The sequence below is a fragment of the Bos grunniens genome, chromosome 29 (genome assembly GCF_055505025.1).
Source record: "Bos grunniens cultivar Pamir isolate PY7600 chromosome 29, Bosgru_T2T1.0, whole genome shotgun sequence".
Classification (NCBI taxonomy): domain Eukaryota; kingdom Metazoa; phylum Chordata; class Mammalia; order Artiodactyla; family Bovidae; genus Bos; species Bos grunniens.
In genome coordinates this window covers 21,783,992-21,797,912 of record NC_141193.1, presented here as the reverse complement: position 1 = coordinate 21,797,912, position 13,921 = coordinate 21,783,992, and the positions used below count along the sequence as shown (strand labels likewise).

Here is a 13,921-nt window from a genome sequence, read left to right as displayed (position 1 = left end):
TCAGCAATAAAGAAAGAACCATGAGCAAAATTAGAGCCCAGTTATGTTTATGTTTGAATCTGAGGGAGGCAGAGGTTTAAAATAAAGTTTAGCTCTCATGGACAGTGACATGATTCATCTAAGGGTTACAGCAAACCCCTTTAAAGCCCCCAAGTAACCATGGTCAAGAACTACTACAACTTCAGAATCAACTCAGACGAGAAAAGAAGCCTAGGATCACGAAATGCACCCTTCTAGCAAGTCTACTGTTCAGGTACAAAACTGAATCAAAGCCTATTTGGATTTATTTTCCAGAATAGAATAGAATGAACAATCAGAGATGAAGCATGTGTATCACAGAATTTCAGGGACTTCCCTGGCAATTCAGTGATTAAGATTCCCTGTATTGGGACTACAGGTTCGATCCCTGGCTGGGGAACTAAGATCCTACATGCCGTGCAGTGCGGTCAAAAAATTAAAAAACGCCAACAAAAGAACATCCCCAAACACCCCAGAATTTCAAAGAATCCTTTACAGAGTCAACTTTTATTGACATATCCAATACCCCCACGCAATAATCTAAGAAATATGAGTGGATCACAGAGAGAACGTTCTGAAAGCATCATCTCTCCTGATATAGTTCTTAGTTAACTGAAGACTATTTAGAAACTTGAGATTTACAATGTCTTGCTGTACCTCTGTGGAACTCTGCTGTATCTTCCACACAATCGGAACTGGCCCCATCTCTACTGTCTTGACAGCAAATCGGCTGAGCAGGTGTTGGTGTCTCATCCTCTTTGATGCCCTCCTCAGGTGGCTGAACACAGTCGGGGACGGTGGAAGCCAGACACACAGGCATCTTCATATGACCAAAGGGCTTCATTTCCAAACCGTCTTGAGGATAAGGTGCTATCACTGGGACCACAGGAAGGGGGCTGCTGCTGAAAGTGCTGCTGGTTTTGGTGAAACACCTACAAAGGGTAAACCAAAACAGACAGAATTGTGTCTAGAGGCGTCAATAATTAAAATTCACTTACTTTGAAATATTATTTGGTATTTTGTATCCACAGATTCTTAAGGAAGACTGGTGCTCAAAATTAACTAAATGATTCACTATGATTTGAATTAGCAAGATCTCAAAAATTAAAGTGAAATACAAAGGAGAAGGCATCAAAATGCAAACCAGTGAATAATGGAACAGCACATGCTGACTCATCACATGCACCCTTTGCCTCCGTCCACTGTTAGAAGTTGTCTTTCATAATAAACTAGCTCCTGAATATAGCACACAGAAGGAAAAGGCCATTCATGCTGGAAGGAGTGAAGCAGAAAAAGAGGAAAAGGGCAGAAAGCTGAGAAACTTACGGCCACATGAGAGAAATGACCTTATGAAAGCCAACAAAAATACAGTTTTGAAACCAGCGATGTTCCCTTTCATTCTTGGAAGACACACTATAAGAACTAGACATTCAAAATCCAAGTTTTGTTTATTTTTCAATTTTTTTTTCTTTGCAGAATTAATTGCCAGAATTTATTAGTACTAAACATTCACTTCAATTCTGCCCTACTTTTGTCTCCTGTCTTCATCCAAAATATGTGTTTTCTCTAATTTTTTCTTCCTGTTCTTCAGATTGGATAATCTCTATTGATCTTTTAGTTTATTGACTCTTTCTTCTATTGTCTTCAATCTGATATTAAGCCCAAACGGTAAATTCTCCATTCCAGTTATTTATGCTTTTCGGCTTTGGAACTTCCATTTGATCTTTACAGGTTCTATTTCTAAGATGAAGTTCCCCACGTGAAGCCACAGTGTGTTGTTCATTGAGTCCTTGAGCATATTTGTAACAGGGTCTGTTTCTATTGACAATTTTCTTCCCTTGAGTAAGTATCACTTTTTCCTATTTTTCACATGTAACTTTTTTTTTAAACTGGATTTTTCCCTCTGATTTTCTGGTTGTTCTGTTGACCTCAAACTCCATCTTTCAACACCTTCAGTTTGTGTTCTTAATCCAAGATTGAAGAATGTCCTCAGGCAAAAACCCACAGACAAATGTTACCCATTGTCTTTCAAGGTTAGATGTATTCAGTTCCTGCCTGTTTCTTGTTACTCTACAATACTTTCAGATTGCCCAGATTCCATCATTATTACCTGTGCATGATTAGCTATTCCATCATTAATAGAAACTGGAGACTGGAGACCCAGAAGTAGTTACATATAAAATAAAAATATTTTTTATTTATAAAATTAGGAGTGAGAAAAGTGAAGACATTTTATGTGACTTTGGTCGGGAAGGTTAGGTAGGAAATACAGAAGTGTGCTCGAGTTAGGCATGTTAGGGAATAAAGGTAAGAATTCTTTGGACCTCCAGCCTTTTAACATGGGATAGTATGTTTCTGGAACATAAAATCAGGAAAGGGAAGTCCACACAGCTGTCACCAGCATCTCTGTTGGTTCTAGTTACCAGAAATAACAAATGCTAAGCTTGAAGCCTTGGAACCTGAAAGAGAATAAGATATCTGTCAGTAAACCAAATCCTTAATTTAAATACGTTCAACTTTAATTTCAAAGAGAGGAACAGATCGACTGTACACTTAGTAGAATCCAGATACCAGTCATCTGGCATGAAAGCAAAGTATGTCTGTTAGGTATTCATCTGCACGGAGAAACGTGACTGCAGTGTAATCTAATATGACTGTAATCCTAACCTTTAACACCATCAGAAAAAACACATACCTGATTCAAAGAAAATCTGTATTCCGATGCAAGTGTTAAGGCAATAAAAAGTAGAGGAAGGACTGATATGGAAGAAAGTGTGTTGGAGTCAGAATCAAAGCACTGAGCTAGCAGACCATGACTCTAGGAGAGCAAGGCATTCCTCAGGGGTCTGCTGGACATTTCATTGAACTCTGAACTTAAACTTTTTCCTGGGATGCTGGGATGCCGACAAAGGTAAACACAGACCTCTTGACATCCATTTAGAAGTGTCCGTGTTATCATCTTTTCACGAGTCTCTTCCGCTGTCTCAATACCCAAGGAATCTGAAAACTCTCTTGAATGTATTCAATTCATGAGAAACTACAGAGTCTAAACAGGGTATTCACCTACGATGTGCGGCAATGTCAGGGGGAAATTTTTTGTTTCTTTTTCTGGCCCTGCCATGTGGCTTACAGGATCTTAGGTCCCTGACCAGGGAATGAATCCTGGGCCACGACAGTGCAAAGTGCGGAGTCCTAATCACTGGGTCACCTGGGAACTCCTGGAAAAATCTTTTTGTATTCAAATTACTTCTAGTGAGAATGTACTGAATATTATATCTCTGTATAAAAAAACTTACTTAGAAGAACCCTTTATTCTAAAAGCATGTGACATGTGAATACCTTCTAAACGTCAGAAACTGTGGTAGACACTGAAAATATAAATATAAATACAACAGGTTCCAGCTCCCAGTCTAGCAGAGGAGAGTGAATAAACAAATGGTTATACTACAGTGTAGTAAGTATAACGTAAGAAGATACAAGACACTGGGAGCACTCAGCTTTGAGATGGTTAGGGCTGTATGGCTGATGAGAGTAAGGTGCTTTCTGCATTCCAACTAGAGACTAGTGTGTATCCTTCCATGCTCTTTCAGACTCAAGAGTCTTATAATTGAGGAAATTACATTAGATGATAATTAGAGAGGAAGAAAGATTCTGATTTCCAAAAACCAGAAATATCTCTGGTCAAGGGAATCTATATGACTACCATGATTTGTTGAAAATAATTCTTAAAAATTACATTTCTGGCTTCTGGCTATGACTGATTAGTTTATACCAGAACAACTCTCCTGCCAAGAGCAACTGAAAAAAAAAAAAAAGATGGAGACATTGGCGTTTAAATCTATTGGAGTCATCAGAGAGCTACCCAGCACTTAAGCGGCTAAGATTCCAGAAGGAAGGTAAATGTGAATTTCAGCAGCACTTGTCCTCACAAGGCATCTGCCCAGCTCAGTGCAGGATGGAACACCGAGGCGTCAAGCATGCAGTGGCGGCTGAGGAACTGAGGAGAACTTCTGGCACTTTCACGGGGCTGGGCAGACAGAAATTAAGAGTTCAGAGTCTGCCAAAGAGAAAAGGCCCAGTAAACACTCCAGGCTTTTAACTGAGACCCTTGAAGGGTTACACTGTGAAAATAACAGTGAAGCAGGAAGAGACAAGGCTTTTAAAAAGACCTGAAACTCAGCATTAAATCAGCTCAGTCTCTAAGTGGGTTAAAATGATCTGGTCCTTTCCTAATTGCCTGCCAAAAGCAAACGCAAATACTTTCTGGGGGAAGAAAACATCTTCCAGAGCCTCTAGGAGTTTTTATACGCAATGTCCAGAATTCAATAAAAAAGAATTACCAGGCATTTCCGAAGACAGAAATAAAAGAAAAATAAGTGATGCTCATATTGAATTAGAAGACAATGACTTTAAAAGAACTGGATGATTATATTCAAGAAAAAAGGTGACAAGATGGAGAATTTTAACAGAGACTGAGCATCTAACAATAATTATTATTTGGAATTTCTAAACTAAATAGAATGACCTAAATGAAGAGCTCAGTTCATGGAGTTAAGTGGAAATTGAGCACAGATGACCAGAGGTTTAGTGAACGTGAAGTGTGTTCAGACTGAAGACACAAAAGGATGGACAATATATAAAGAAGCTTAAGAGACATAAGAGGCATACAGAAAGGCTCATATACAGAATGAAATATTACTCAGCCATGAAAAGAAACAAGACGATGTCACGTGCAGCAACACAGATGGACACAGAGACTGTCATATGAGTGAAGTAAGTCAGAGAGAGACAAATATCGTATGTTACTTATATATGGGATCTAAAAAAAAAGGTACCAATGAACTTACACGCAAAACAGAAACAGACCCACAGATGTAGAAAACAAGCTTATGGTTACCAAAGGGGAAAGTGACAGGGAGGGAGGGAGAAATCGGCAGATTGGGATGGACATATACACAGTATCATATATAAAATAGGTAACTGACTAGGACCTACTGTATAGCACAGGGAACTCTACTCAGTGCTCTACAGTGACCCAGGGAAAAGAATCTGAAAAGGAGCAGATATGTGTATACGTATAGCTGATTCACTTTGCTGTACACCTAAAACTAACACAGCATTGTGAATCACCTACACTCCAATAAAAATCAACTGAAAAAAAGAAAGGAGAGAATAGCAACAAAGATAATGTTGGGACTTGTGAATAAACATTGCAAAAAAACAGAAACTGTACTGTCTTAAAAGATTTTAAATATTTATAGAATTAAACTATATGATGAAAATAAGAAAGCACTGGAGAAGAAACTGCAGTTAAAACGCTCTGAAATATTTTGCTGTTCTAGGAAGTAATAACACTACTAATGCGTGTTAGACTCCAATTGAGGTCACCATGTCCAGTGCCAAGCACGTAGTAAATGGCATATCGTAGGACCTCAGCAAAAATGGCGAATGGATACATAATAAACATCGAACATCACACTTTTAAAATAAGCTTTTCTGTAAGCAAGCAAAATTATTATCAAAGAGCAACAACTAAACTAACGGGTCAAGATATCATATAATAGATCACACCCAAAACTAAGACACATAGATTAAAAGTGAGAATGAATCATATACTTACCCCTGAAGATTTTTGTACCACAATAGAAATGATCTCTGTCCTCGTTCATATTGGCTCTGTTGGTTAGCTTTCTTTCTATCTGTTGACTTCAAAGTTATCTGACTTAAATGTCAGTCTTCTGGAGGATGGGCAATGTCTGTCCTTGGTGTCAGAGAAAGCTCTTAGATCAGTGAGACACAGCACAGTCAGGCACTTAATGAAATCCCCAATCATGATGTAAAACAAACAAAATGAGCTTCTGGCTTAATGTCCCATTTCTCTGCAGGAATCTGGAAGTAATACAAAGGTACCTGAAACCTGAAAGACAAAAAAAAAAAAAAGGATCGGGTCAGAAAGAGACATTTTCATTTAAAGAAGTAAAGTTAAGGTGTAGGAAAAAAATATACTCGCCAGATTTTGAAACACCAGGGCAGTTCCCTAAAAAACAAGATACTGTAAGTTAATAACTGGCTTTCACAGAGCTAACAGGAATGAAATTTCATAATGTTAACACAAAATAATGAAGACTCACCAGATAAGATGCCTTCAATTCTTCTGTTGTCTTTTTCTCCCTCTTTCGTTTCTTTTTTGTCCTGCTCATTTCTTTAAAGCAAAGGATGAGATTTTTAAAGGACCTCTAAGGGCAGTCTAACAGCTTGAGTGTAGAGCACTTTTGCGAACATTTTATTTCACAGATGTTTGATCGCTACACTGGCTACCAGCCTGAGAGCTGTTACAATATGGCAGATGTGGTTCTGATGCTGCCTTCACTGATGAAAACAAGTGCCAAGGCTTCACATTTTCCAAATGAACAAACTAGTTTCCTTCATAGTGGGGAAAAAAAATACAGCACTGTTGTGATAACGAAGGTGAACGACACGGATGGCACAGGACCAAAGGATGGTGAGGATAGAGGCGCCAGGGCCAATTACTGTGAACAGTATCTAGAGAGCTGATACTGTCGTCTGGTTTTATGAGCTGGGAGTTAACAACTAAATACATATGTTTTAAAAGAAATCACAGATATTTAGCAGGAGAAAAGTACAATTTCCTATTGGATATTCTTTAGCATCTATCTTTCAGGTAAGTGATATAGAAAACCACTTCAGTGCATACTTTTATTCCAAACTTTGAGTCTCAATTATCAGGGTGGTGCTGACAGTAAAATCATCATGTGAGTTGGACTGGTAAAGTGATGATTACCCAAATTTCAACCTGATAAACCAAACTGGTTTAAAATGTTCTAGTACAGTGAACCCTGATTCATAATTATCAGTAATTAACCACATAGAGCAGGGCCTCCAACCACCGCGTTCTAATGCCTGATAATCTGCAGTGGAGCTGATGTAATAGCAAGAGAAATAAAGTGCACAACAAACATCATGCACTTGAATCATCCTAAAACCACCTCCCACCTGGGGCCATGGAAAAACTGTCTTCCATGAAACCAGTCCTTGGTGCCAAAAACGCTGGGGACCACTGATGTAGAAAGCCGAATATAAGTAATTGAGTCACATTACTTCTAGTTCATTTTTGGATGTCTGCATGGGTCAGCATGAAAATGGCTTTAACCTGGGGGTTACGTGCTAAGATATAAACACAGAGGACATAGTCTATAGAAAAGAAACATGATACCTGTTCTGAATGTAATTAAGCTTGTAACAAGTGAAACAATTATTTTACTGATGCTTTAATTAAAGCATTTACTGATGCTTTAATTAAAATTTCTAAAGCAACCAGATTACTACAAAAATAGTACCTGTATATATGTAAGAGACCCAAATCTACAGGTAGTGAGAGAGAGAGAAAAGGGCAAATGTCTGCACATTTATGACATTATTAACATGCTCTTACAATGCACATCTCACAGTTTAAATGATACAAAGTTTGTATTTTGTATTAAACTATTTTGTATTAAAATAGTTTGTATTTTCTTATCTATCTTAGGCTTCTCAATCTTTCAGTTGCAGTTATTATTGGCTTAAGGTGAAGTGACAGTTTTCAATGGGTTGTCTCTAGCTCAATGAAACGACTTTGTCTAAGTTTGAAAACACTGAGTAATCAGAACTCCGTGCATCTTGCCACATACAAAGATTTGTGCTGCTTTGCAAGAATTCAGGTGGTCTGGGACCTGTTAGTTTATTACTAAGGTATCTTTCAGGAAACAGGAGAGGGCTGTCTGACCAAAGGAGAAGATAGGAGAATGACTATTACAGTGTAATAAAAAATAAAATATTCTTGAAGCAGCCATCTGAATAGCACACACTAAGAAATAAGAAACTGGAATAGTAGCTCAGCATTGTTTAGAAGAATACGTTGCATTAGTATTTGACTAAACATATTTTGGACATTCCAGCAAAACTACATAGCACCTCTGGAATGTTTTGCAGAGAAGTATCCCATTTCTGATTACATAGTTGAATATTTGTTAAGCATGATTATGTACAGAATTTCTGTGATTAGATAATTGTATACATGTTGCCTTAAGTTTCCTCTTCTGATTATCCCTGGAGGGCAGGGACTAACTACCCACGAACCTCTTGGATGGTGATGCTTATTTTCATGAATGTGTTCCATGAATATCTCCTGAAACCGTCTCGTCTTGGTGGCGGTTTGCTTTAATGTTCACCTCACCCTTGCTGTTTCCTCTTGCCACTGTGCCTGTCACTTGGCTGACCTGGCCCTTATCTTGAGGAGGTCATCAGTTACCCTGCAACAGAACCCTGATGACATTCCTCTAGGGCCATGGAGGTCCTCTGTTCTCACCATACACTCTTTGCTACAGGCTGCAGTGACCTGAGCCATGCAGTGGAAGTTTCCTTTTGGGAATTAGTTTATTCGTGGCTGTCACAGAACAGGTGACAATACATGTTGGTGTTAGTCACTCAGCCATCTCCGGCTTCCCTGGTGGCTCAGACGGTAAAGAATCTGCCTGCAATGCAGGAGCTGCAGGTTTGATCCCTGAGTTGGTCTTTTATTTGTAAGACTGTGTGTGTGTGAGAGAGTGAGCGAGCTTGCCACGTTCAGTAATGTATTCCGTCATTTATAGTCACCCAACATGTATTTAAAGGGAGTATTAGTCGCTCAGTTGTGTTCGACTCTTTGCAGTCGCATGGACCATAGCCCACCAGGTTCCTCTAACCACAGGACTCCTTGACAAAAGGATCAGGTCTCCATATCAAAAACAGAATATAAGTCACTTCCCCCCAAAAGGAAGGTACCAATCAATTAAAGAAATTAGACACAGTTTTTTGAATATTTTTCTTAGAGAATCAGGGAGATTACCATAGATGGTAGAGAATCCAAATCTTGGGCTCTGTGTATTTCCTTCCTTTGGTTTTATGGCTAGTTTGGAAGTAGCTGAGTGGTCAGGGATAGGAGATGGGTTGAATCATAACCAATTAACCTGCTGGAGCAGAGTCTAATTGTCTTTAGATAAGCAGTTGTTTTCATATTTCACAAACCAATTGGGTAAACCAAACCCTCCACCTAAAAGATCTACTATTATAATGGAATGTTTTCACATTCATCTCTACACACTTATGTTTATCTGAGTATATCTGATTCAGTGGAAGGTTTCAAGTTGGTGAAGGAGTACCTTCAAACCCAACAATACTCAGACTTTTAAGGTGATCATTACATAAAAACTTGGAGGTCATTTATAATATCTATGTTTTCTAAAGCACTATTCCCAATAGTTTTATTTCTCCTCTTGACCACCAGCCATGTATAGCTCATACTTTTTTCCCCAGATGGATTATATACATTTTTCCAAGTTGATTTTTACTTGGCAACTTCCTGCCCATTTCCAATCTCTCTAGGACACTTAAAGTTAATTTTTGTTTCTTCCTGATGGGACCGCTCAGTTCATTCATCTGTGAATTTCATCAGTGTCCTCTCTTACAAATTATCAAGACTGATGGTAAACAGAGCAGATTTAATGTCAATCCCTTCCCATTAAACTAGCCAAGCAACTGACAAACCCCATTTAATGACATATCCAGAACTGCACTACTGTTTTCTGAATTGAAGAGAGAAGAGTAGAAAGCTATTGATTTATTTGATTAAAATCTGTTTAACTCTTGCAATGCACAAGGATTTCTCAACTGAGTTGTTCATGCAGGGGGCTGGCTCCCCCAAAGCTACATTAAATATGTTTCTTTCCAGCTGTTCGTAGTGAGTCGTTACATGCAACTCTTAAACCCAAAAAGCATTCAAATGGACTAAACGCAGTGAGCAGGCTGCTGCTGGCTAAGTTGCTTCAGCTGTGTCCGACTCTGTGCGACCCCATAGATGGCAGCCCACCAGGCTCCTCCGGCCCTGGGATTCTCCAGGCAAGAACACTGGAGTGGGTTGCCATTTCCTTCTCCAATGCATGAAAGTGAAAAGTGAAAGTGAAGTTGCCCAGTCGTGTCCTACCCTCAGCGACCCCATGGACTGCAGCCTACCAGGCTCCTCTGTCCATGGGATTTTCCAGGCAAGAGTACTGGAGTGGGTTGTCCTCTACAAATGCTACCAAAGCCCTAGAAGCAAATAAAACTCTAGAATGCTAGCGTGTGCACTCCCCTTTTGTTGTTTGGTTGCCACGTTGTGTTCAACTCTTTGTGACCCATGGACTGCAACAGGCCAGGCTTCCCAGTCCTTCACTATCTCCCAGAGTTTGCTCAAACGCTTATCTGTTGAGTCCACTCCCCTTTGACCTGTTCTCAAATTTTCACGTCAATATGCCAGTTTAAGAAAGGCAAAGTTTTCTATTACTGAAATAGAAAGATGATAAAAGGACCTTAAGGTTAGCAATGACTTGCTTTTTAAAAGGCCACTCCAAGAAGTACATTCGAGTTTAAATCTAAAAAGGCAGTGGGCAGGGGGGGAAGCTAGAGCGGCAAGATACAGGGCAGGTAGATTCCAAGGGGAAAGGCCTTCATCAATTCTTCACTCATCAGTAATCTGTAGAGTAAGAGACCTGCCCTGGGTCAAGGTGAGTTTGATGAAGCACCACTGGGGTTGAAGGGGATGACTCCCAGGTGTGTGAGGGGTGGACGGGCTTATGTGTATTCCCGCAGTGTCTCCTCGTTCAGTGATTACATCCAATTACCTGGACACCATCCTTGACATCTTCCCCTCAGCGGCCTCATATCTTTTAAAAAAAATTGCACCTTCTAAATCTCTCCAAACCACCTACCTCTCTCTGCATCTACTATAGCTATCTTAGTGCACTGTTTCTCACCTGGACTGCTGCCACAGCCATCCAACTGATCCCTTGTATCCTTTCTTGTGCCATCCAACGGAGTCTCCAAACTCTATCCTCCAGAGTGCTCTGTCATGCTAGCCTTCGCTGACTCAACTGTGGCTCCATATGGTCTTAATTCACTCATCTACCTCTGACCCTTTCCCTTACTACGTTCCTGCCACATTAGCCTTCTTTGATTCCGTAAGAATTCCAGCATTCTTTTTATAGCTTAAAGTATCTATTACCAATGATTTTAAGATTTTTTTTTTGATGTGGATCATTTTTAAAGTCTTTATTGAATTTGTTGCAATATTGCTTCTGTCTTATGTTTTGGTTTTTTGGCCACGAGGCATGTGGGATCCTAGCTACCCAACCAGGGATCAAACCCATGCCCCTCACTCCCTGCATTGGGAGATGAAGTCTTAACCATTGGTTCACCAGGGCAGTCCCTTTTTATTTACTTATTTATTTTTAGAAATATTTATTTATTTGACTGTGCTGGGTCTCAGTTGGGGCACACAGGATCTTTTAGTATGGCACGTGGAATCTAGTTCCCTGACCAGGAATTGAACCAGGGCCCCTGCATTGGGAGTGCAGTCTTAACCACTGGACCACCAGGAAAGTCCCAGGATTTCAGTATTCTGCCTTAAAGGTTTTGCATAAATAGTACCTTGCCTTTGCCTGGAAAGCTTTAAACCCATCCCTATTCTCTTTGACCTAATTCTACAAATTCTTCACGTAAGGTGCCACTTGCTTAGTGAAGTCTTTCCTTTCTAATGCATTCTTTATATTGTCTTTAAAGCACCCAGTTTGAATTATTTATTCATTTTTATGATTTATTTATGCCATTTTGAAAAAAGATGTGTCTCCCCATCAAATTATAAGCTCAGTGGGCAAGGACAATGCCCATTTTGTTTGCAGCTGTAGCCTTGGGACCTAGCTCGGCACCTGGTCCACAAAAGACTTTCAAAAAAATGTCTGTTGAGTGAATGATGAATGATTGAATCCTCTTTAATTTTCACTCTCCTGATTTTATCACACCCCTTGCCTCATCTCTTTGAAAATATGTCAAGGCAGTAAGCAAAAAAATAATAACAATACGAGAGAATTATGAAAAGAGTGTCTAATTACTTCAAATACTTAAGAAATAAAAGCCTTTAAAAGTTAAATATATAAAAATAATCACGGTCTCCATTAGTATATCCACTGATTTTTAAATTTGTTTTCCTTTCAAACTTTGTCTTATTAGGCAATATGGAATTGGTGGTATTCAAACATTTTTATCCTACAAAAACAGCAATTTCTGTATATATGTGTGTATACATATACACATACTTATGCATTTCCAAATAAATGTCTTATTGATAAAACAAAAATCTCCCCCCTACCACCACCAAATATCTTTAAAATGGTCAACTTTTACATGTAGGTAGAGAACTTCAAAACGTCCAACCCATCTTTAAGTTCTATTACTTTGATACAAATGACTCGTAAATATAGAGATCATTGTCCCAATCTACTCCCTGAACTCGAGACCAGCATTTTCATCTGTCTGCTTGACTTAGACGTTTAACTGGCACTTGAAACTCTAAAAACATCCAACCAATATCATCACCTTCCCTCAATATATCATTTCATTAAGTTTCTTGTTTCTATGACTATCACCGTGGCGACTACCAGGCCATTCACATCTGAAACTCTCTATTCATTTGGACCTTTTCCTAGATTGCTATCAGTGCATTCCAGTCAATGGCTAATCCCCAAAGTTCTAACTCTAGAATCGAACTCAGCTCTCCTTTTCTAGCCTCATTCCTTTCATGAAGCTAAGGCCTTCATTACACAAGTAGTCACAGTGGTCTCCTCCCTCCAATCCCACCACCACTAACCAGCCTAAACACATCTCTGCATCGCTGGCTCCCTTTCTCAAACATCTTCAAAAGAATCACGATGCCACTAAGCCCAGCATGTCTCAACATTTAACCCATGTCCCCCACTTTTTGATTAAGGCAAAAATCTCATATCTCTCCTATGTTTTATATTACAGAAACAATGGGGACTTTTCCTATTCCTTAAATATAACACAATGAGATTCAATGTGCTTCTTCAAACTCTGCTCACCATACTTCAAGCTCTGACTGTGACTCCCTCTTATTAACTGCTACCTCTCTGGAGGGAGGCCTACTATGTGGTGGGCACTCAATAAATGTTGATTAAATGAACTACTAAACCCTGACAGTAAGGATCATCCATGATATAAACTCAGTCTGGTTTTCCAGTTTTATGATCTGTGATGGGCTTCCCAGGTGGCTTAATGGCAAAAGAATCTGCCTGCTAATTCAGGAGACACAGGAGACTCAGGTTTGATCCCTGGAGGAGGAAATGGCAACCCACTCCAGCCTGAAAAATTCCATGGACAGAGGAGCCTGGCTGGCTACAGTCCACGGGGTCGCAAAGGGTTGGACATGACCGAGCACGAGTACTGCACTTTATCGAGAGGTTGAACTTCGCCCCTGATGTGGAGCATGTGCTTAGTTGCTCAGTCGATCTGACTCTTTGTGACCCCATGGACTGTATCCCACCAGGCTCCTTTGTCCATGGGGATTCTCCAGCAAGAATACTGCAGTGGGTTGTCATACCCTCCTCCAGGGGATCTTCCCAACCCAGAGATCGAACCCAGGTCTCCTGCAATGCAGGGGGATTCTTTAGAGGCTCATAAAATGAGTTAGGGGTTCATGAGTACTCACTACTTGGCTACTCCAGCCAAATTATGCCAGTGGTTCTCAAAGCATGATCCCACAAACAGACATAAGCACCCCTGGAATGCACTAGAAAAGCAAATTCTCAGTCCCCACCTTAGATCTACTGAGTCAGAAACTCTAGAAATAGAGCTTCATAATTTGGTTTTTACAAGTGCTCCAAGCAACTCTAGAGCACGCTAAAGCTTGATAACTACTGAACTAGACTATTTACCCTCGTGTAAGTGTTATCTTTCCTCCTTCCATGACTTGATTCCTTCTGCCTGGAAACTCCAATGCCTGGCTAGTACTCAATAAATGTTCATTTTGCCTGAACAG

At 39.8% G+C, this 13,921-nt stretch overlaps 1 protein-coding gene across 9 annotated transcripts in view; it reads right to left on the bottom strand.

The window, feature by feature from the left end:
- Positions 1-13,921, bottom strand: part of CDON (cell adhesion associated, oncogene regulated) — a 99,440-nt gene that overhangs the window by 3,313 nt on the left and 82,206 nt on the right. For 6 of the 9 annotated variants that reach the window (XM_086385468.1, XM_086385464.1, XM_086385467.1 and 3 more), the window contains one exon: positions 676-950. In XM_086385468.1, the coding sequence (XP_086241594.1) occupies positions 676-950 (275 nt within the window). Of the gene's footprint in view, positions 1-675; positions 951-2,185; positions 2,478-5,201; positions 5,936-6,028; positions 6,056-6,149; positions 6,221-13,921 lie in introns of those variants that run through there. The other 3 variants (XR_015158048.1, XR_015158047.1, XM_086385470.1) reach the window with 2 other exon arrangements.